This window comes from Zingiber officinale, chromosome 11A (assembly GCF_018446385.1).
Source record: "Zingiber officinale cultivar Zhangliang chromosome 11A, Zo_v1.1, whole genome shotgun sequence".
NCBI classification, from domain to species: domain Eukaryota; kingdom Viridiplantae; phylum Streptophyta; class Magnoliopsida; order Zingiberales; family Zingiberaceae; genus Zingiber; species Zingiber officinale.
This window is the reverse complement of record NC_056006.1, coordinates 90,122,169-90,143,178: the sequence shown is the minus strand read 5'-3', so window position 1 is coordinate 90,143,178 and position 21,010 is coordinate 90,122,169. Positions and strand designations below refer to the sequence as shown.

General features: G+C 34.4%; 1 protein-coding gene and 1 non-coding gene across 3 annotated transcripts; both read left to right on the top strand.

The window, feature by feature from the left end:
- The first annotated feature begins 184 nt into the window (after positions 1 to 184).
- LOC122031878 (aspartate aminotransferase, chloroplastic-like) lies at positions 185 to 8,170 on the top strand. 2 transcript variants are annotated; one of them, XM_042591079.1, is made up of 12 exons: positions 185 to 345; positions 439 to 518; positions 631 to 678; positions 5,043 to 5,237; positions 5,411 to 5,449; positions 5,543 to 5,632; positions 5,951 to 6,059; positions 6,149 to 6,258; positions 6,986 to 7,129; positions 7,202 to 7,368; positions 7,434 to 7,698; positions 7,827 to 8,170. In XM_042591079.1, the coding sequence occupies exons 2-12, from the start codon at positions 444 to 446 to the stop codon at positions 7,956 to 7,958; spliced, it is 1,374 nt and encodes a 457-aa protein (XP_042447013.1). In that variant the 5' UTR covers positions 185 to 345; positions 439 to 443; the 3' UTR covers positions 7,959 to 8,170. The 2 variants fall into 2 exon arrangements, with proteins under 2 accessions (XP_042447013.1, XP_042447012.1); XM_042591078.1 differs by having other exon boundaries at positions 628 to 678.
- A 1,384-nt stretch (positions 8,171 to 9,554) lies between these two features.
- On the top strand, positions 9,555 to 9,626 carry TRNAW-CCA. Its single transcript has one exon. It is a non-coding gene; the product is annotated as a tRNA-Trp (tRNA).
- Positions 9,627 to 21,010: the final 11,384 nt, after the last annotated feature.

The following is a 21,010-nucleotide window of genomic DNA, read 5'->3' as shown; positions in this document are numbered from 1 at the left end:
TGAAACTCAAAATGGCTAGTGCGTCTCCTATTAATTTAGAATTCAGACAGAAGATATATATAGGATGATAATAAAAAGAGTCCTAAATAGCTGTGTTATTTTACATGTGTCTTTTGATTAAAAAATTAATTAAAGTGAGACGTTTTCGATGATTTAGCAAGGAAAAAACAAATGACCGCTTTTGATTTTTGGCCAATATTATTTGAACCAAAAGAATTAAATCGGATTAAATATCACGACACGGTCTTTGCTCTACTCAAGGGGCCAAAATTAGCAGTCGGGTGGAAAGAGATCCACAGGGCGATCTTATAGCACATCCCGTCTCTTCTTTTCGATTTTATCGAGGTTACCGATCGAAATCCTTTTCTCTTCTTTTTATTCTTATCGTCCTTGTTCAGGAATGTGATTCGATCCTCTCTGTTTTTTTTCCCTCATCAGATCGAATGGCTTCGAACGTAGCTTCGGTCGCTATCTCTGCGCCATCTGCCTCCTTAGTGTCCCTTCGGGGGAACCCCAAGGTTTAGGTTTTCGATGCCCTTCTTGTTTTTTTTTCTGGATCGGAATTCGCTATTTGATTTTCTTGAGATCAAGTTTTGTACTGGTTGCTGAATCGCTTCGCTATTTCAGCAGCGGATTGGATTCGGAAAGAAACATGCGGATCTCGTTTTCAAGGGGAAGGTATGATCATTTTCTCTTTGATCTCGCCAGGTTGCCTATTGCAGCTTAAATGCTGGCTTAAGCTCCACTTGTAGTTAGCTTTTTTGTGAGCTAGTCACTGTCAACTGATTCTTGTTTCCTTCTCCTCTCATGACGATTTGGACTAATTTGGAGAGGTTGATATATACCTAAAGAAACATATACATTTTTAGGAAAAGTAACTATGTATGTTTGGTAATGCAATGGTCTAAGATGGTACGAGTAAAAAACGGCGTGCTAGTGACGCCAGACGATCAGAAGATGATTATTATTATTATTATTATTATTATTATTATTATTATTAATTTTGATAATTTTTACCTTTTTGGTATTTAAGCTATTTTTTTTTAATATTTTAGGTACATTTGGTAATTTCTATCTCTTTATATATTTGTATTTTGAGTCTGTTTAAGAATTTTAGGATTGTGAGCTTATTAATAATTTTTTATTTCTTTTAGAAATTCTTTTTTTTTTTACCAGATAGGAATTGTGGTTTATAACCAGAGATTATATAGACATCTGTTTAGCGGTTTGAGGAATACCCCTTGATTATTAAATAAAATTTCTTTTTTTTTTTCCAAAAAAAATTTTGCCTTCTCCTCAAACCCCCTCTTCTTATCAGCCTGTAGGATAATCGTTATTTTGCTCGGCGTTAGTTCGTATCAGAGCTAACAAGTTTCGATTGAGGAAGTTGAGCTCTAGGTCGTTGTGGTCGTGTCAGTTTGGAAGCCTCGCATCGTGGTTGTAGCACGCAGGACAATATTGAGGATTTACAGAGGCAAGTTGCAGATTTAACCCAGCGTCTAGTAACAGGAAATCTTGAAAATCATGAGGTACATGGTAGAGAGAATCGACATGGAGACCTCAAATCTCAAGTTGATCTACCCAAATTTTTTGGTATGTGACAAAGAATTTTGTTGATTGGATCAACAAGGTGGAGCAGATCCTCGACCATAAGCAAGTTCCGGATCAAATGAAGGTGAAACTGATTGCCATTAGACTCGAGGGTTGAGCATCGGTGTGGTGGGAGCACTTGCGGCGCTCACAAGATAGATAGGGCAAAACCAAGATCAAAGATTAGGAGAAGAAGAAAAAGATGAAAAATTACTTTTTTCCTTTTGGTTACACTCAAATTTCGTTCCAAGGATGATTAGGTTTTTCCATGGAGGATGATAGCTTCGACTCTCAAGATGACCTTAATGAATTCGAAAATGATTTGGAGGAAGTTGTTGAGGTACTTTTTGGTGATGACCTTGGACTTTCATCGTTCGTTAGAGTTTGTTAATTTCCAAGGATTCACTAGTGGAAGTGGTGGAAGATGCTATAATTGAAGAGAAATCTTCATCTCAAATTGGAGTCGAGACCAAGGCGATTAGTGACCCAATTTACGACTAAGATGAGACTGAGGTGATTAGATAGCCGGTATATGACGATTATGGAGCAGACGAAGTGCTTGATGATGATCTTTTATTCGTTCCGGATTTATGTTTTGTCTAACAAGGTAATTCTGAACTTTTTATCAAATTATATTAAGCAACTGATCGTAGACCATCTGAGGAACCCCTAGAAGGCAAGACCGATGAGATTTGCAAACCAATTTACAATGATGACAGAGTTGACAAGGTGCAATAACTATTTTCAGTCTGTGCTGAATTTATTCCATAAGATCTTCGGTCATCGGCAGAGAAGAGATTGGCGGCGGTACTATCGGTGGAAGAGGTTAGAGATGAGGAAGAATGCAGAAGATTTCATGGTGCATTTACAGGATACTACAATACTGTTGGCTCAAAAGAAGGATGGACTCCTCAGTCATTTTCTTCACCATGCAATTCTTGGATCTGCTATCTGACATTAGTTTTGTGGACAAGGCTAAGGCATACAACCAGTATGGAGATGATATGGAAATGGCATGTGTTGTTCTTTGTGCTTGCCTTTACCTTAGCGTCATCCAATGCAAAAGAAGAGGAAAAAGAACAACTTTCTACAACAAAGATGTCAGGAAAGTTGATCCTTCCTCAGTTAATGAAAGGGTGAATCTACATGATTTTCAGTGATAAGGTGAAATCTTCAAGCATATACAAAAGGGATTCAACAAATATTTCAGATTATGCTTTGCTTCTATTTGGCGGCAACCTTACACCAGGTGAATCTGGCGAGGGTATTGAAATGTTGGATGCCTACCTTCATTTCTTGGCTCCTAAAAGCATGCTACAACTTATTTAGAAATTGTTCCACAAACCAAAGAAAGAGATCATAAAAGGGTGCCCAAAAACAAACCTTGATAGAAGCTAGGGGTGTAATCGAGCCTAGCCGAGCCGAACTCTTGAATGTTTGAGCTTGGCTCGTTTATAATCGAGCCGAGCTCGAGCTTTATTTACCGAATATATTCATGGCTCACGAGCTTATTTCAACTTTTATCGAGCCTAAATGAGTTTAATAAATATAAATTATAAATTTAAATATTCATTAAAAATTAAATTATATATTTAGAGAAAATTATAATATTCTATTAAAATTTATAATTTTATTCTAATAAATAAATTTAATATATTTGTCTATATTTTTCATAAGTAGAGTGTAAAATCTATAAATTAAATATCAAAATTATTATTTTTTTATTTAAAAGTTAATTCATGAGCTTAACGAACGTGTTCACGAGCTAACGAACTGAATATTATTAAGCTTGAGCTTGGTTTGTTTAGCTTAACGAGCCTCATTAAACGAGCTCAAACGAGTTTTTATCGAATTGATCTTCGAATAGTTCACGAGCGGCTTGGTTCATTTACACCCCTAATAGAAGCTCCCCTCCAATTTGTTAAAAAAACCTCTAGTGAAAATTTTCAGTGTTATGGAAGAAGATTTGTTTGAAAAAATTGAAGCAAGAGAGTACGCAATGTATCAACACAAAGTGAAGAAACTACTACTCATGGCTCGAAACTCCGATGTGATCCACTGCGCCCTCCAACAAACTTTTGCCGATTTGGTGCCAAATGATCTTCCTCAACAACTACCCCTGACACTACTCTAGACTCGAGGACGAGTTTTTTCAACCCGGGGCAACAAATGCAGGAGGATCTGAAGATTATTATTATTATTATTTTTGATAATTTTTACCTTTTTGGTTTTAAAGTATTATAGGTATTTTTAGTAATTTCTATCTTTTTATATATTTATATTTTGAGTCCGTTTAGGAATTTTAGGATTATGAGTCTATTAATAATTTTTTCTTTCTTTTAGAATTTTTCTTCCTTTCTTTACAAGATAGAAATTGTGCTCTATATGTTGGGATTTATTTCCTTTATTTGTGTTGGTCCAGAGTCTATATAAACATCTGTTTAATGGTTTGAGGAATAATCCTCGATTATTAAATAATTTCTTTTAAAAAAAAATCTAGAGGACAATGGTTATCTCTTCTTGCTTTCTCCTCGAACCCACCTTTTTTGTTAGCCCGCAGTATAATTGCTATCCTGTCTAGCACCAACTAGAGTCAGTCAATTCCTAATGGTATTTGCTTAAGTTCATGAAAGCTTTCCTGCTTAACTTACTTGACTGTTCTCTGTGATACTCACATGTCTTTCTTCGACTTGGACAAACAATCTTATCATGATTTATTCAAGATGCTGACAGCTATTTCTTCATTTATCAAGCATTGCAAAATTTTAATTTTGCAAGAATCCACTGAATATACTTGGTCAGCAATACTGCTAATAGGTCTATGCTTCCTTTGGTATTTTTTAATCCTTTCATCTCAGAATGCTGCTAGACATAAATTAAGGCCACATGTATTTGCAATTTATACTCTACTCACTATGCATGGCATTATGTGTGTGCTTTCTTAATTGGACTCGGTTTATTTAATAAACTGATGACCTATTGGCACTGCTTGCCTTTATATTATTGTTCTCAATAAAGGAAAGTACCCCCACAAAGAAGTCGAAATTTTGCCAACATTACGTGTGCTATTCTTCTAGTTAACCTTTTTCACTCTTTTTGAAGCCACCATGCACTTTGTGTTTGTCGATCTGAATATGGCACAACTACTTGTGATAGATAAGAATGGTGCATGCTGAAACGTGTTCTCAATGTTATAATTATTTTTACCAGCCTGAGGAAGTGTGGCATAAGTGGAACTCGGAATATTCAGAATTTAAGGACTTCAGAAATGAGACAATTTGTTTCAACAGCTTGCGGTTGACATTAGAAAAGATAGTGAATTGAAAATTCTATAAAAACATCAGAAACTGGAAGAATATCTCTTTTGGTCCTCAGATTCAATAGTCACTTTTACCCTCGGTATTAATATATACTGTACCTGGAACATAATAGTCAACTTTTTAAAATTCCAGGTTTTCACACGAGTCAGTATGGCTGTCACAGTTAATTCTTCTCATTTTGAGGGAGTTACCATGGCTCCTCCAGATCCTATCCTTGGGGTTTCTGAGGCATTCAAAGCTGACACAAGTGATCTGAAACTTAACCTTGGTGTTGGAGCTTACAGGACAGAAGAACTTCAACCCTATGTGCTAAATGTAGTTAAGAAGGTAAAAATTGTTGCTTAATAATTTGCATAGTTTCTTTTCTGATGTATTATAAACGCGTCTTATAAAGTGCTGTTCTCTCACTGATCTTTGTGTTATCAATTATAAATTGGAGTTCGTTCAGTCATTACTTAAATTTCGTAACTAAAAAGTGCATATGCCATTTCACCTTATAGGTAGAAAAGCTAATGCTGGAACGAGGAGAAAACAAGGAGGTACATTTTGTTTTTTGTCTAATTCAATTTTATTGTGTTGTCATTGCTGACAATTATTTCTTTCTAATTTTTTGTTTATTCTTGGCATTGCAGTATCTTCCTATTGAAGGTTTAGCTGCCTTTAATAAAGCAACTGCTGACTTATTACTAGGGGCAGATAATCCTGTTATCAAGGAAGGAAGGGTATGTCTCATATCATTTTGATCCTTTATTTAAACTTTTCATTCTCCAGTATTGATGTTAAGAAAATAAATCTTTGCAATATGATAAGTCTCTTGTTTCTTGGTGTACCTGGTATTTAGTACAGCAATCTAAGCTAGCATTGGTAATTCTTGCTGCAAGCAGTAGTTAGTTTTCAAAATTTTGGATTGCAACTAACTGGTACCATGGCATATCAATTCCATGTGTGAGTCTTGACATAGGTTTCGTGCAAAACTAGATAGAGTTCATTTAGATTTATCTTGGTGTTTTCCTAACAAACTATTAGCTTTGATTGTTCAGGTGGCAACTGTTCAAGGGCTTTCAGGGACAGGCTCTCTTCGTGTTGCAGCAGCATTTATACAAAGATATTTTCCTGATTCAAAAGTTTTGATATCCTCTCCAACTTGGGGTGAACAAATTTTACATTTTCTTAGAATGTAAATAGAGAGATGACCAATACAATTTATGATTTTAATCAATTTCTTCTATGACTAACAGGTAATCACAGGAACATTTTCAATGATGCTAGTGTTCCCTGGTCTGAATATCGCTATTATGATCCCAGGACAGTTGGATTAGACTTTGATGGAATGGTAACAGACATTAAGGTAATGAATTTTTTGTCAGATGCTGGAACCTAGATCTGCTTCACATGTAAACTGTCAGTCATTTGGTGATGAAATGATGGTGTCATTTTAGAAGATTGAATGAGTTTTTTTTTTTAACGTTTTGAAAGTTTTGAAATCCATAAAATTGCTCATGTTTTATAGTCAAATTCTTTTTTGCTTCCAGCTTTGCATTCAGCATCTGATCGATACTTTTTAGAGACGTTCTTTTTTGTTTGTTTTAGCATTTTATACTCCAAATGGCATCCAATGGTACAATCTCTCCTTAGTCCTTACCTAGTTTTTTGGTTTTTTAGTATAGTTGGTATTTGTAATCCTTGAATTATGTTACTAGTGATCTTGGTTGATCAGTCTCGTTGAGTCTTCTTGGCAATTGAATTTATAATTTTAACTTAGTTCTAACTGTATAGGTACACCCTCTCTCTCTCTCTCTCTCTCTTCATATTATTTTATCATCACCATGGCTGGTGGTGTATAAGCCCCCACTATCCACTTTTATAGTTTGGTGCTTTCAGAGGGAGGATCATCGAGTTAATTAAATTTATATATTAGGTTATTTTTTGTTTTATTTTCGTTTATTATTGGAATAATTTTGGGCATTTCTGTATGTTTTAATAAATTCTAGTTCTCTCTTTCCTAGTATGAATATTTAATGCTTGTTTGCTTCCTTGTACCTTTTAGTAAGATAATCAATTTCTCTCTGCTTTAGGCAGCACCAGATGGATCTTTTGTCCTACTACATGGATGTGCCCACAATCCAACGGGAATTGACCCAACTCCTGAGCAATGGGAAAAGATTGCTGATGTCATTCAAGAGAAGAATCATATTCCATTCTTTGATGTTGCATATCAGGTAATCTTGTTTTACAAATTTCCTTTCCTTTCCAATGTTCAAATTATGTTGAGTCGTGAAACAAACTTGTAGGGTTTTGCTAGTGGAAGCCTTGATGAAGATGCATTTTCCGTTAGACTATTTGTCAAACGTGGCATGGAGCTTTTCGTTGCTCAGTCTTACAGTAAAAATTTAGGTTTGTATGCAGAAAGGATTGGAGCTACAAATGTAGTTTGTTCATCTTCAGAAGCTGCAGTAAGGTATGTTGTGTGCTATACACCTAAAGTACCCCTCCTATTTCATCCGTTTTGCCTTCTATAATCAGGGCGAAAAGCCAGCTCAAAAGACTAGCCCGGCCAATGTATTCCAATCCTCCCGTTCACGGTGCTAGGATAGTTGCCAATGTTGTTGGAGACCCAAACCTTTTCAGTGAATGGAAAGAGGAGATGGAAATAATGGCTGGACGAATAAAGAACGTACGGCAAAGACTCTATGAGAATCTAATTCAGAAAGATAAAACCGGCAAGGACTGGTCTTTTATCCTTAAGCAAATTGGCATGTTCTCCTACACTGGGTTAAACAAAGCACAGGTACTAATATTCTAATATCTCATAATGTCATAATTAAATTAGCATTTCTTGTACATTATTTTTTTTTCAGATTATAAACCATACATCACATGACAACATCTCATGGTGTCCTTTTATTTTTTTGTTAGAGTGATAATATGACCAACAAGTGGCATGTTTACATGACCAAGGATGGAAGAATATCTTTGGCTGGACTCTCTGTGGCCAAATGCGAATACCTCGCTGATGCCATTATTGATTCATTCCATAACGTCAGCTAGGAAAATTGACACTGGCTTAGAGCAATGCCCAAATTTACATCTGGAAAGTTTTGCAATTGATCCAGTTATTACTTTCAGTGCACTTTGTTTTGGTGTCAAGGATAGTTCATCCATTTACTGACACCAAATGATGCAAATAAAACATGACATTGAGAACAACAATTTTGTTCATATGACAGAGTTTGATATTGTGCTAAAAATTATAATTTCAATGCTTGTTATTTTTTTGAAGGAAGAAAGTTTCAGTATGTGCAATATGGTTTCTGGAGGAGTCATAATGACTTGTTTGATTTAGGGACCGGTAAAGGTGTTCGTTAGTGGTCTAATTAGAATTAACCGCAGCTGAGAAGATCCAGGTATTGCCAATTGATTTCTAGAGTATGCCAAATTGATGTTTTGAAACTGGATTGGTCCTATCGACTTCTACCCTTTTTTATTGAATTGGATTTAAAGCAGGTTTAATGGAAAATGTTATTTTCCATTTTCATAATCCGCCAGACATATGTAGCATCTGAATGGAAGAGAGGTTCCATAAGCAATATGACTGACTCAGAGCAGTCCAACTAGGAATCAAGAAACATCAAAATTCCAAAGGAAACAATTTTTAGGTTTCTGAGAAGCATGGTTTATTTGATAGAAATACACTTTCAGCTGGAAAACAGTAAATTTTAGATTAATTTAAAGAGAAACACAAATAAATTCTTTTTTAACTGTCATTTGAAAATCAACCCGTAAACCATATTAGTCGAAGAAGTCACCTAACAATTTATCTTGCCAGGCAATTTTTAGTAACAGATCAATCTTCGTTTTCAACAAAAATTTCTGACACTGGAATATCATTTTATGATTATGATTGGAACGGAAGATAAGACATCTTTATTTCGGTTGCAGAAGCTATTTGTTCCTAATTTTGTTTCAAAACTGCAAAAATCTTGAGAATAATCTGGGAAGAAACTTGGGCAATAAGTGAAAAAAACCTTAACCGTTCCACATTATCAATGCTTAATGAAGTGTCAGCTTGCTTGTGATTCTTTGTTGGCCATGAATTTAATTTATCTTCTCCATGTTGGTCTAAGACGGACGGACAGAGATGCTGGGATTTATAATAAATTTTATGAAAATTTAAATAGAAGGTAAATTATTTCATTTACTTCACACGAAGTCTACAATGCTCTAATAGCTGAATATTACAATATTCAAAGCCTCTAATTTACCCCCAAAATATACATCTTTAATTGAACTACAAGATTCATTTTGAATTTTAGAATATGATAATTTAGTGAAAGATATTTGAACCTCCTTATATCTCCTTACAGCTCGATTTTCCCAGAAGTTATACGTTCAGTATTATTATTTTCATGCCTGTTGATAAGTTGAGATTTTCTTTTATTTATTGAAAAGTAAAAAAAACTAATTTTCTTTCTCATTAGAATCGATTAAAAAAACAGAGAATATGAAGACCTTATACTACTTAAATTTTAAGACTTAAATGGCGTATTGTTATATTATTCATATGTTTATGAAAACAATGTTTATGAAAACAATGTTTATGAATATACATATCTAATAAATTAAATTAATAAATTGAACATCGTTGGATCCGTGGCGCAATGGTAGCGCGTCTGACTCCAGATCAGAAGGTTGCGTGTTCGATTCACGTCGGGTTCATTAAACTTTTTGAGGAAAAGATTTCTGACTCTCGTAGGCAGATTAAAGTACGCACGATCCTATTAAAGCAGCACAACATTGTTAAAGCATGGTTACTTTTTCTTTAAAGATTCTACGCATGGGCTGAATTATTGTCATGAACCTGTAGATAAGCTGACACCTGCATCTTTTGTCCTTTCAAGAAGTTGCCCCCAATAGCTGTCACTATTTTTTCTTCAGTGAAAAAAAAGATCTAAAAATATTGACGATTTGATAGATTTATATGAATATTTTTTAAATGTATAATAATGACCCGTAAAGTTTTTTTTTTATAGAATTAAATTGGTTATCTTTAAATTAGTCAATTTAAAAAATTGAATACCTTATACCAAGTAAGAAAAACGAAGAGGCTCATTTTGGTCATAAGAATGTTCTGATTTTGATTTATTATGATGGCAAAATTTTAGTGAGCTAAGATGGATTAACCTTTTTAAAAATCAGAAAACTAGATACTAAATTTTCTAGAGTTATCTTTAGTCACATATTTTAGAATTAATAATACTATGGGTAGAGAAATTTTTTATAAATACCTTGAATCGATAATATTAAAAGATATATTTTTCTTAACTTTTTAGTTAAGATCAAATATAATATTAAATTAATTTTTTATAAGAAAAATTTATTACAGTAATTTACTGTTGAGATTCTCGAACGTCATACTATCATTGCACTATTGTAAGCAGGGGTGAAGCCATGTATAACTTTGATGAGACAATTATCTCACCTCAATTTTTTATAACCCTTAGAGGAATATATAATTATAACAATATTAGAGTTTTACTTCATAAAAATAAAAATAAAGATAATCTTTAAAAATTAAAATTATTTTTTATAAATCAATTCTTCTTCCCCAATTCTCTTTCTATATTAACCCACTTGATATATAGCTCACGTAATACATGTGCACAAACGTTACTTAGAAGAAAAAAAAACAGAAGCAAAATTTCTTTTGCAGGCTCTGAAATGCATCATACTTTATGAGCAGCCAACTTGGACAGGAGAGTTGTTTTTTGTTGTTCATCTCCAGCCTATTTGCTTTAACAAAATGTATTATTTGTTTTGATTTGCATCCTTCGAGACATTGTTAATGACATTTGAGCCCTTTATATAAAATAGAGTAATATTTTTATTAGTAATGGACTCAAACTTATATGGGTAAAAATTAAAAGGGCATTTATCATTTATAAAATCATCAAATGAAAGAATTTAAGTACATGATAATTTTAATATGATCAATTCAGTTAAATTTTATATATTTGATTCATGTATTTAAGTATATAAGAATTTAGAAACTTAAAAAATCGAACAAAAGACATAGCTAGTAAGAATAATGACATGGAAAAAGAGTCGACGGACTCGATGCATTCGAGAAATGACGTGTTGCGGAAGAATACACCGGTAGATGAGAAAAATATGCACGACGTTCGAGGGATAAGAAGCTGGAAAAAAAATCGATTCGAGGAGAAGATCGAAGTTGATTTCGGATGAATTCAACTCCGAATAACTAGAGTATCACCCGAAGAAGACCAACCTGATCTGTCTTATGGAAGGCGCCTTCCATGGGTTGGAAGGCACCTTCAATGTTTCATAGAAGGTGCCTTCCAACTTATGGATGGCGCCTTCACTAGTCATTACCCAAGGATAAATTTTTATCCTCGTCAGATAAAATCTATCCGATGGAAAGTGCCTTGGACCACTTTGAATGAGTCTTCAAGTTGCGGATAACATTTTCCAATGACTATAAAAATACGCCTGGAACTAGGAAATATTCAACAACTGAACTACAAATCCTGTATTCAATTTCTTAGTATTTTCTGAGCCTAAAAAGAGTGTAAAAGAATTTTCTGCCTTCAACAAAGGAGATTGACTAATGGAGCTTTTTTCATCATCTTGGATTAACAACCATCTAGATTGTAACCAAATAAGTTGTTTTGTTTCTTTTTTTCATTAGTTGTTCAGTTTTATTATTTTATTCATTTTAGTTGTGCTAACCTAATCAAATCAAAAGATCGAGGAGTTATTTTTTTAGGCAATTTATCCCCTCTTGCCAGTCCCCGCTGCACAAACAAATGGTATCAGAGCTTGAACGCCTCAGAAAGATTAACCACCGACTGAAGCACTGAGACGATGGTCGGACTGAGTATTTACCCGTCGAAGTTCGAGGGCGAATTTACGTTATGGAAAAAACACATGGAGGTATTTTCAAAACTGATTTTGAATTTTTTTTGATAATTAAATATGATTTTATAGCCCCTAAAGACCAACAACGAGAAGGAAAAAGAAGAGTATCTCTGGACCAAGAATAAGCAAGTGGACTTCGTAGCAAATGGACAAACTGAATTCCATCTACTGAGTATGCTAACTTCGTAGGAAGTCAGCAGAATCGGCCCCTACAAATTAGTCAGCAAAATAGACGTCTATAATAGACTCCTATTATATTTCGAAAGATCTGGAGATAAGTTTTTTAGAGAGTTTATTTTCTACTTTAGAACTTCACGAATCTAGATATGTAGAATTGAAAAAGGAGCCTAGTCAGAATGTTGCACTGAAGGTAAGAACGAACGATCCAGACTCCGAAACATTAATTGATGAAGATGAAGCGGTCCTAATGGTAAGAAAATTTAGTAAGTTTATTAAATCTAATAAATTAATAAGGCGCAGGTTAGGAAACATTCTCATAGCAAAAGAAAAGTCTAATGTTATAATACAATGAAGAATGACACATCAAGGATAATTGCCTAAAGTTGAAGACAAAGAAAAAGAAGAAAGAGTTAGCCAAATTAAGGCACAAAAACTTAAAAACAACATGAGACAAGTCATCATCGGAGACAAAAATTGAAGAATATGCTGGACTGGCTCTATTGACGGACCATCAAGAAGAAGATGAAAGTAATTCAGAGATGAATATCGATGAAGAGGGAATATCCTCAGAAGAAAAATACGATGAAGAAGAAGTATTAGAACACGACGTAAGTGAGAAATATGCTCTACCTTCTGAAAAATTATTTTAATTTATCAAAATACTTTTTAAAAATATAATAAAATTTGAAAAAGAAAATATTAAAATAAAAATGATCTTAGTTAATTCATGTCAGAATAGTTGATTTTGTCAGTCGCTTCGTTGCTGCTTTGAGCCTTCGAAATTTTACGGTCTTTGATTTAGGTCGCACCGCACTAGCTACTTCATTAAAAAAAAAAACAACAACAAAAAAAAAAAACAAAAGGGGACCGTTTATATTTTCAAGCTGTGAAAAAGGGACAATTTTATTAATGAAGACAATATTAATTATATTAAATTAAATTTTGTAATTAAAATAACAAATAATTATTTATTTTTTACTGAGATTTGTAAAATATGATATATCTATTTTTAATAATAAACATATCAAAATTATATAAATATACTTTCAGATTATTAGATATATTTATAGAAAATAAAATCATAAGTAAATATTTACTATTGGAAATTACATCAATCTCATTTGATTTCATTTGATAAATAATTAATTTTTTTTATTTAAATCGAACCAAATCAAATAAAAAATAAAAAAACTTAATTATTTATGAAATAATTTCATACAATAGGGACAAAATTTAGAGATAAATATTTTTCGTCCTAAATCAATAACAAATTTAGCAATAAAAAATCATCCCAAATTCACGATATTTGCCACCTAATAATTTCATCGTAAATTAATAACAAATAATATTTTATCATAAAATTCATTGTCAAATAACAACGAAATTTAATTTTCATTCCAAAATCTACAATAAATAAAATTTTTGTTGCCACTTTTACAATGAAACTATGATTTGTTGTAAATTTTACAACGAATAAATAATTCATCGACATAATAATTCACCGCAAAAGCTTAATATTTTATGGAACCAAATCCGAGACAAATCCAAAATTTGTCCCTAATTTTGGGATGAATCCAAAATTCACCTCTAATTTTGAGACGAATCCAGAATTCATCTCAGAATAGAAAATAATTAAAATTTAATATAAATGAGTCTGAAATCCTAAATATAAACCTAAAGATCTCCGAATAACATGAAACAAGTTTTCATTTGTTCATCTTGTTCTCCTAATTATATAAATATCCTCATACATCATTTCGACCCAATGTATTGAGAGTAATGATTTTTTTAATACGAATATGACCAATTTGACCTAATATTAAAAAAAACTATAAATATTATATTTTTATAAATTAATATAATTTATTATAGAAACACTCAATATATTAGGTTAAAATTATGGATAAAGGTATTTTTATAATTAAGAAAATAATACGAATACATTGGAACTTGTTTCATAAAATTTTGATATTTCTAAGTTCATATTTATGATTTCTGATTATTTATTTATTTATTTTCAAATCTGGGATAAATCTAAGATTAGTCCCTAAATTGGTGACGAATTCATATTCATCCCATAATTATGAATGAATTCATGGACTGTAATCAGGAGGAAACTCGAATGCGGTCGTCAAACTCTCAACGTCGCCTGCGTCAAACCGAGACTCGGTAGAAGTGTACCAAGGCCTCGGGATGTCGGCGGAAGGCTGCGATGAACTTGCCATTGCAAAACAAGAAAAAAGGAGAAGGGATGAAGTGACAGAATGGTTGTCGGAATACTAAGATGCCGAAAAACTCGAGGACGGGGAAGAATAGACATCGGAAGACACGAAGAAAAGGGGAGAGGGGAAGACAGCTTATTGGAAAGGTCGCCGGAGGAACGAAAGAGAAGGAGGTTGTCGAAACACATAGGAGTTAGCGCTAAAGAACCCGAAGATGAAGATGTGAAGGAAGAATCGGCGACGCGCATGGGCTTATAAGCCTGGGGGCCGGCAGACCTGAGCTGTCCGATCTAGGTCGCGGAAACTCATGCCAAGATCTCACCATTGAATTTGAACCGTCAAATGTCACATCACATCGATATCCACCTGTCACATCAGGCATGTTGGGACCGAAATGTAGCTAGAGATGGGTGAATAGCTCGACGCGATCTCGTGCTCGTCGTTGCTTGCCTCTTGCGATGATGTACAGCGGAAATATAAGAAAACAAACACACAACGCTAACTCTAGGGATTTACTTGGTATCCATCTCAAGAAGAGGTGACTAGTCCAAGGATCCACACACTCACGCACCCTCCACTATGAAAACACTCCTTTTCGGTAACTACCGAAGGCGGAGAAGCCTTACAAGCTCTTAGTACAAGAAGAAAGGAAAGGGAAACAAAATACAATAAGATCTTACAAGTTTGCACAAGAAACCCTAACCCTAACTTCTTCCTCGCCTCTTGACTTGGATGTGCACTAACACAAGCCTCTAAGAATCTTCAAGAACTGGCGGTGAGAACTCTACGGAGAAGCTGTGGAATCGTTGGTGTCTCTAGAGAAGAAAGCCGAGAGTTCTACTGACGAAATCGCACGCCAACGTCTTTATCCAGTGCCAACGGTTGAATCTCAATCGATTGGATTGCTCCCAATCGATTGGGGAGACTTTGGATCGATCGGTCGATCGATCCAGAGTGCCTCTGTGCTCTTGGGAATTACCTGGATCGATCGGTCGATCGATCCAGGGCTTATTGTGTGAAATCGCAGCTCACAATCGATCGGCTGATCGATTGGAGGCTTTGAATCGATCGGTCGATCGATCCAGAGCTATTCTGTGCGATCGTGAGCTTCTCCCAATCGATCCATTGATCGATTGGGAGGAGGCTTGTCGCGGGGACTCAACCAATCGATCAGCCGATCGATCGGGCATGAGCCAATCGATCGCCTGATCGATCCAGCTCATGGGTTTTGCCCAAAACCAAGTCCAAAGTCCCCTAAACCAACATCCGGTCAACCATGACCTGTTGGTACATCATGCCTAGCATCCGGTCACCCTCGACCTGCTAGGACTCCCTCACCAAGTGTCTGGTCAATCCCTTTGACCCACTTGGACTTTTCTCCTCGTGTCAAGTGTCCGGTCATCCTTAACCCACTTGGACTTATCTCCACCAGGTGTCCGATCAACCTTGATCCACCTGGATTTCCCTTGCCTGGCTTCACTCACCAGGACTTCCCTTCTGCCTAGCTTCACTCACTAGGACTTCACATCTGCCTGGCTTCACTCACCAGGACTTTCCTTCTGCCTAGCTTCACTCACTAGGACTTCTCATTTGCCTGGCTTCACTCACAAGAACTTTCTTTCTGCCTAGCTTTACTCACTAGGACTTCTCATCTGTCTAGCTTCACTCACTAGGACTTTCACCTGGCTTCACTCACCAGGATTCTCCACTCTGCCTAACCTCCCAGTTAGGACTTTCACCTGGCTTCACTCACCAGGATTTTCTAGTCAAGTATCCAGTCAGTCTTGACCTACTTGACTCTTCTTCACAATCTCCCCATATGAACAATTCCACCTGCAATCTTCATATATTGTCAAACATCGAAATCCAAACATCAAGACTCGAGCTTAAACCAATTCAATCTCAGTAAACCAGGTCAACCTTGACCTAGGGAATCTTGCACCAACAATCTCTCCCTTTTTGATGTTTGACAATACGTCCTTTAAGTTAGGCTAATCTCATAGCCTCAACCTCCTTCATGCCAATATATGAATGAGGATTCCCTCCATTCTCCTCCTTTTCTAGAGGGCAAACTCCCTCTTAGGTAATGAAGGTCTAACTTAAATCCTACATTCTCCCCCTATTGGCACACGTCAAAAACTCTCCCCCTGAAGAGTTACCCAACGTTGTTCACAACTTCACTCATTGTTCACAACATAATAATGAAGGTCTCATACCCTTCATTATTCTGAACGCTCTTCCTTGAGCATATACCACTTGGTATATTCACACACGATTCAAATGAAAGTCTCATACCCTTCATTTTCATCAAATGCTCATCCTTGAGCATATACCACCTGAACAATGAAGAAATCCACTCTCCATTGTATTCAAATGCCCAACCTTGAGCATTTACGCTAAGGAAGGTTAACCACCTTCCAAAGTGTATGAAAAATAGATTTTCATGTCCTTAAAGAGTAACTCCCCCTAAAGACATGCACGTTACTTCTATCATTGCACCAATAATGACTTGGAATCCCTAAACATATAGGAAACCCAAATTTAGAAGTTTTGAGGTTCAAAAATTCAATATTGAAACCAAACCTCAACCTAAACCTCTATTTAGTCTTCCTTAACCAATCCATTCTTGTTTTCATCATGAAAACTCCCCTTAAATGTATACAAATGTGTTTTGAGGAGTTAGGAATGATTTTATAGACAAACGGTGGTTCAAAATGCTGAAATTAGGCTTTCCCAGCCAAAATCAGCATTCTCAATCGATTGGAGTTGGGTTCCAATCGATTAAACCTATCTGAATCGATCCACTGATCGATTCAGACTGCGTTGATCGATCGGCTGATCGATCCAGCGAGCTTCTGCTCGCGGGAAAACTCCTTTCAATCGATCGCCCGATCGATTAAGGCACTCTAATCGATCGGGTGATCGATTGGAGCTCTGAAAAATTGAAAATTTATTTCATTGAATTTCAGAAACTCCCCTAAAATTCTACAAAAATTAAAAAATCATGAAAATTCATGTAGACATTCCTTAGGACATATACTATCAAGGAAAAATAGTTTTTTTTATGAAAATACTTTCTATTTTCAAAGATTGACACAAACTTGGAAACTTATAAAAAGTTTAGTGTTTTCTTCTAAGTTTGTGCTCAACTATTCAATGATGATTATTATCAAAAGATAGTCTTCATCAAGGTTTTTCAAAGCATATTTAAAATCATTTTTAAAACCAATATCCAACCATATTCTTTAGACTCAATGCACATGACTTGTACATTAGCTTTCCCAATGATTGGAAAACACATATTATGTGTTTTAATGAACCTAAAACTCATAAAAATGTACTAAATCAACATCTTGAGTTTTGTTCATCATTCTAACATCTCACTTGCATCTAATGTGTACAAAAACCACATACGAGTCACCTTATAGTTCTTTAGTGAGATGTAAAATCTTGGTTTTGCCCTAAACTAGGGATCATGCATATCTATCTAGACATTTTTGAAACTATGAACATCCACCCAAGATGTTACTTGTTAGTGAATGTCATTTGTCATTAGTTTGCAAGGAATTAAAATAATGCATGATGCGTTATGACATACATCAAAAATAAATAATTTTCAGAAGAAAATTTTCTATAATTATATGATGTATGTATGACATGACATGATATTTTTATATTTTTCATAATAAAACATGAATACAAGAATAAATATGATATCATAACATATGATGGGCAAACAAAGCATGGCAAATTAGCATAAATAAAATACCTAGAATAACTATCTGAGTATCCTTAAACCTTAGCTAACTTAAAGTTTAAATCTTAGATTTTCCCATTACTTCCCAAGAAAATGCCAACACCCAAATTTGACATTTCTTTTGCTTTTATAAATTTTTGTGTCAATTTAAATTAAGCATATTCCTCAAATTTTGGCACAATTTACTCTTTCAAGAGTAACCAAATAACACAAGGCTTAGATTTGCCTTTAACTTCCCAATAAAATGCCAAAATCTCAACTTGACATTTCTTTACGCTTGATTTCTTGTGCCAATTAAAATTATATCCAAATACTCAAATTATGACACATTTTACTTCATTTAGGAAGTAAATGATAATCCTTTTCATTTTCAAAGGTTAATAATAATCTTGAAAATGCTCTCCGAGTGTCAACTTCATCAAAGTTTGGTTAATTACCTTTCTAATCGGAGTTGACACTCTCTAACTCATCTAAGGGGTAGAGAAAATGCTCCTACGAACCCAAAACCTATTGGAGCTCCTTGGATGCTCTAGGTACTCACTAGAGATAACTTCTCAGATACCTTCTTAGTGACCTTGTTAGGCTTCTTAGAAGCCTTGGTCACTTTTTCTAAATCAACTCTAGGGATTTCCTCCCTTGCGATCTTCCTAGTGACTTTCTTAGACTTATTAGAAGTCTTAGTCACGTTTGTTGTTGCAAAAATACTTCTAGGGATAACTTCCCTTGTATTTTTGACTTGACCACTAGGCCTAGGGTTAGTTCCATAGCTATATGGAACCCTATGGTAAGAAATTGCATCCTTCTTAGCCTTAGGTTTATATCCCAAACCTTTACGACCATAGGATGACCCTTGTTTCTCTAAACCTAGGTTTTGACTCTTGAACCCTTGTGTATGATTTTTCTAAGAGTCCTCTCCAATTTATCAAGTATTGACCTTAAGACTTGATTTTCTCTCCATAACTTCTTAGATTTTGTTTTTTCATTAAATCATTGAGCATTTTTATTTCTACGCTTATAACTATGGTCCTTAGTGTTATTGCTTAAACTTTTACCTACCTTACTAACCCTAGGTGTGGTAGTCTTAGCATGGAGAGCCATATTTTTTTCTTTAATGCTATCATGCTTCCTATTTTTATGGTAAATAGTATTAAAATGATAAAAATTGGGATTAACATGCTTTTTATCATTATTTAAAGGGGTAAGCTCAATAAATAATACCTTTCGTTTTACCTTGGAGGCTCCCCCTTTACTCATGCTTCCTCCCTTAGGCTTGACCGCCTTCTTCCCCTTAGGACATTGACTTCTATAATGTTCTTTTTGATTGCAAGAGAAGCACACAATGTGTTCCTTGCTCTTCTTTATTCCGAGAGTGGTCTCCTTGGGCTTCTTCTTGTCCTTTGGTGCCACTTGACTCTTCTTCTTGGCCAATTTAGGGCACTTGCTCTTGTAGTACTCATGTTATACATTAATGTTATATCTTAAGTAATTTTAACATAACTTTGTTGTTATACATTATTATTTAATAATGTTTTCTATAATCAAACCTTAATGATTTTTAATAATCAAACATTTAAAATTTTCTATAATCCAACATTAGTGATATATCCTAATAATCAAACATTTATATATCCTAATAATCAAATATTTTAAAGCAATATATAATGAAACATTAATGATATATCCTAATAATCAAACATTTATATATCCTAATAATCAAATATTTTAAAGCAATATATAATGAAACATTAATGATATATCCTAATAATCAAACATTTAAAAGTAAGATATAATCAAACTAATATATCCAAATGAATTGTAACATATATCTATATATAGAGAAATGATTTGCTCAGTAAAAAATTCCAAGTAAAAACTTAAGAATAGACATATAAAATGATGTGATCCATAAAAAATGAAATGATGGACCATAAGTATATGTGTCTGTTTTTAAGTTTTTTCTTGAGTTTTTTCTCATCCACAGGTGAATAATCATTAGCGGCGTAAATAATAATATTTGCATGATCAATTGACTAAAAGTATTTATAATTAATTGCAAAAAATATTAAGGATCGTGTGTTATTGTTATAATAAAATTAAAATAATATATACACTTTTACTAATTTTTTTTTAAGCTCATGCTAAATTTATTAGATTATTAAAAATGATAATTTACTAGAAGGTGTATCTAAATTTTTAAATTTACCAAAAACACACATGTTATTTTATTATTATTGTCAAAAGATGTACTTTTTTTTATCAAAGATACACTTTATTTTTATTATTATTATTATTATTATTATTATAAAAAAATGCACTTTTTATAGTATTTTTTTTCATTTTATCCTCTTGATTATTATTTTTTTATTTTTTCTGTCATTTCTCTCTTCTCTTTCCTTCTATGCATGCAATGTTTCTTCTCTTTCTGCCCCCACGGGCTGGATCAGCTGGTAAGTTGCCTGGTTGTTTGCTCAAATGGTCAAAGGTCGAGGGTCGCCAGTTGCACACGAGAATAATATTCTTGGTCTGCTGGTCAAAAACTCCTAAGACCCCAGTCAACTTTTCAGCCCAGCACTCACCGTGATTTACTCCCTCTGAAATCCTGGGGGCCAGGCTCAAGGGGCCGCTAGGGTGGCGATTCCACCTTTTTTGCTCAAATGTTTCTTCACTTTCCTCTTCTCTTTTTTTTCCTCTCTTTTGTATGTCGATTCTTCTAAAAATATTTTAATACTTCTGAGAAGCCGCATATTTGAACTCTTTGCAACTCTAGAAATCCACAAGAATTAAAATTGATGCAATCGGAGCTCTCTAGATCCATCAGTGAGTTTTGGTAAGAAGCCGCATATTTGAACTATTTGCAACTCCAGAAATTCACAGGAACTGAAATTGATGCAATCGGAGCTCTTTAAGTCCATCAGTGAGTTTTGGTCGACCAAAACTCACTGATGGACCTAGAGAGCTACGATTACACTCATTTCAGTTCCTGTAGATGTCTGAGGTTGCAAGGA

What these genes read in the sequence shown, in the direction of transcription:
- LOC122031878 (XM_042591078.1), top strand. Translation starts at nt 444, where the DNA reads ATGGCTTCGAACGTAGCTTCGGTCGCTATCTCTGCGCCATCTGCCTCC. An exon ending in AACGAGGAGAAAACAAGGAG is followed by an intron (nt 5,450 to 5,542) that starts GTACATTTTGTT and finishes TTGGCATTGCAG; the next exon opens with TATCTTCCTATTGAAGGTTT. An exon ending in GAATGGTAACAGACATTAAG is followed by an intron (nt 6,259 to 6,985) that starts GTAATGAATTTT and finishes TCTCTGCTTTAG; the next exon opens with GCAGCACCAGATGGATCTTT.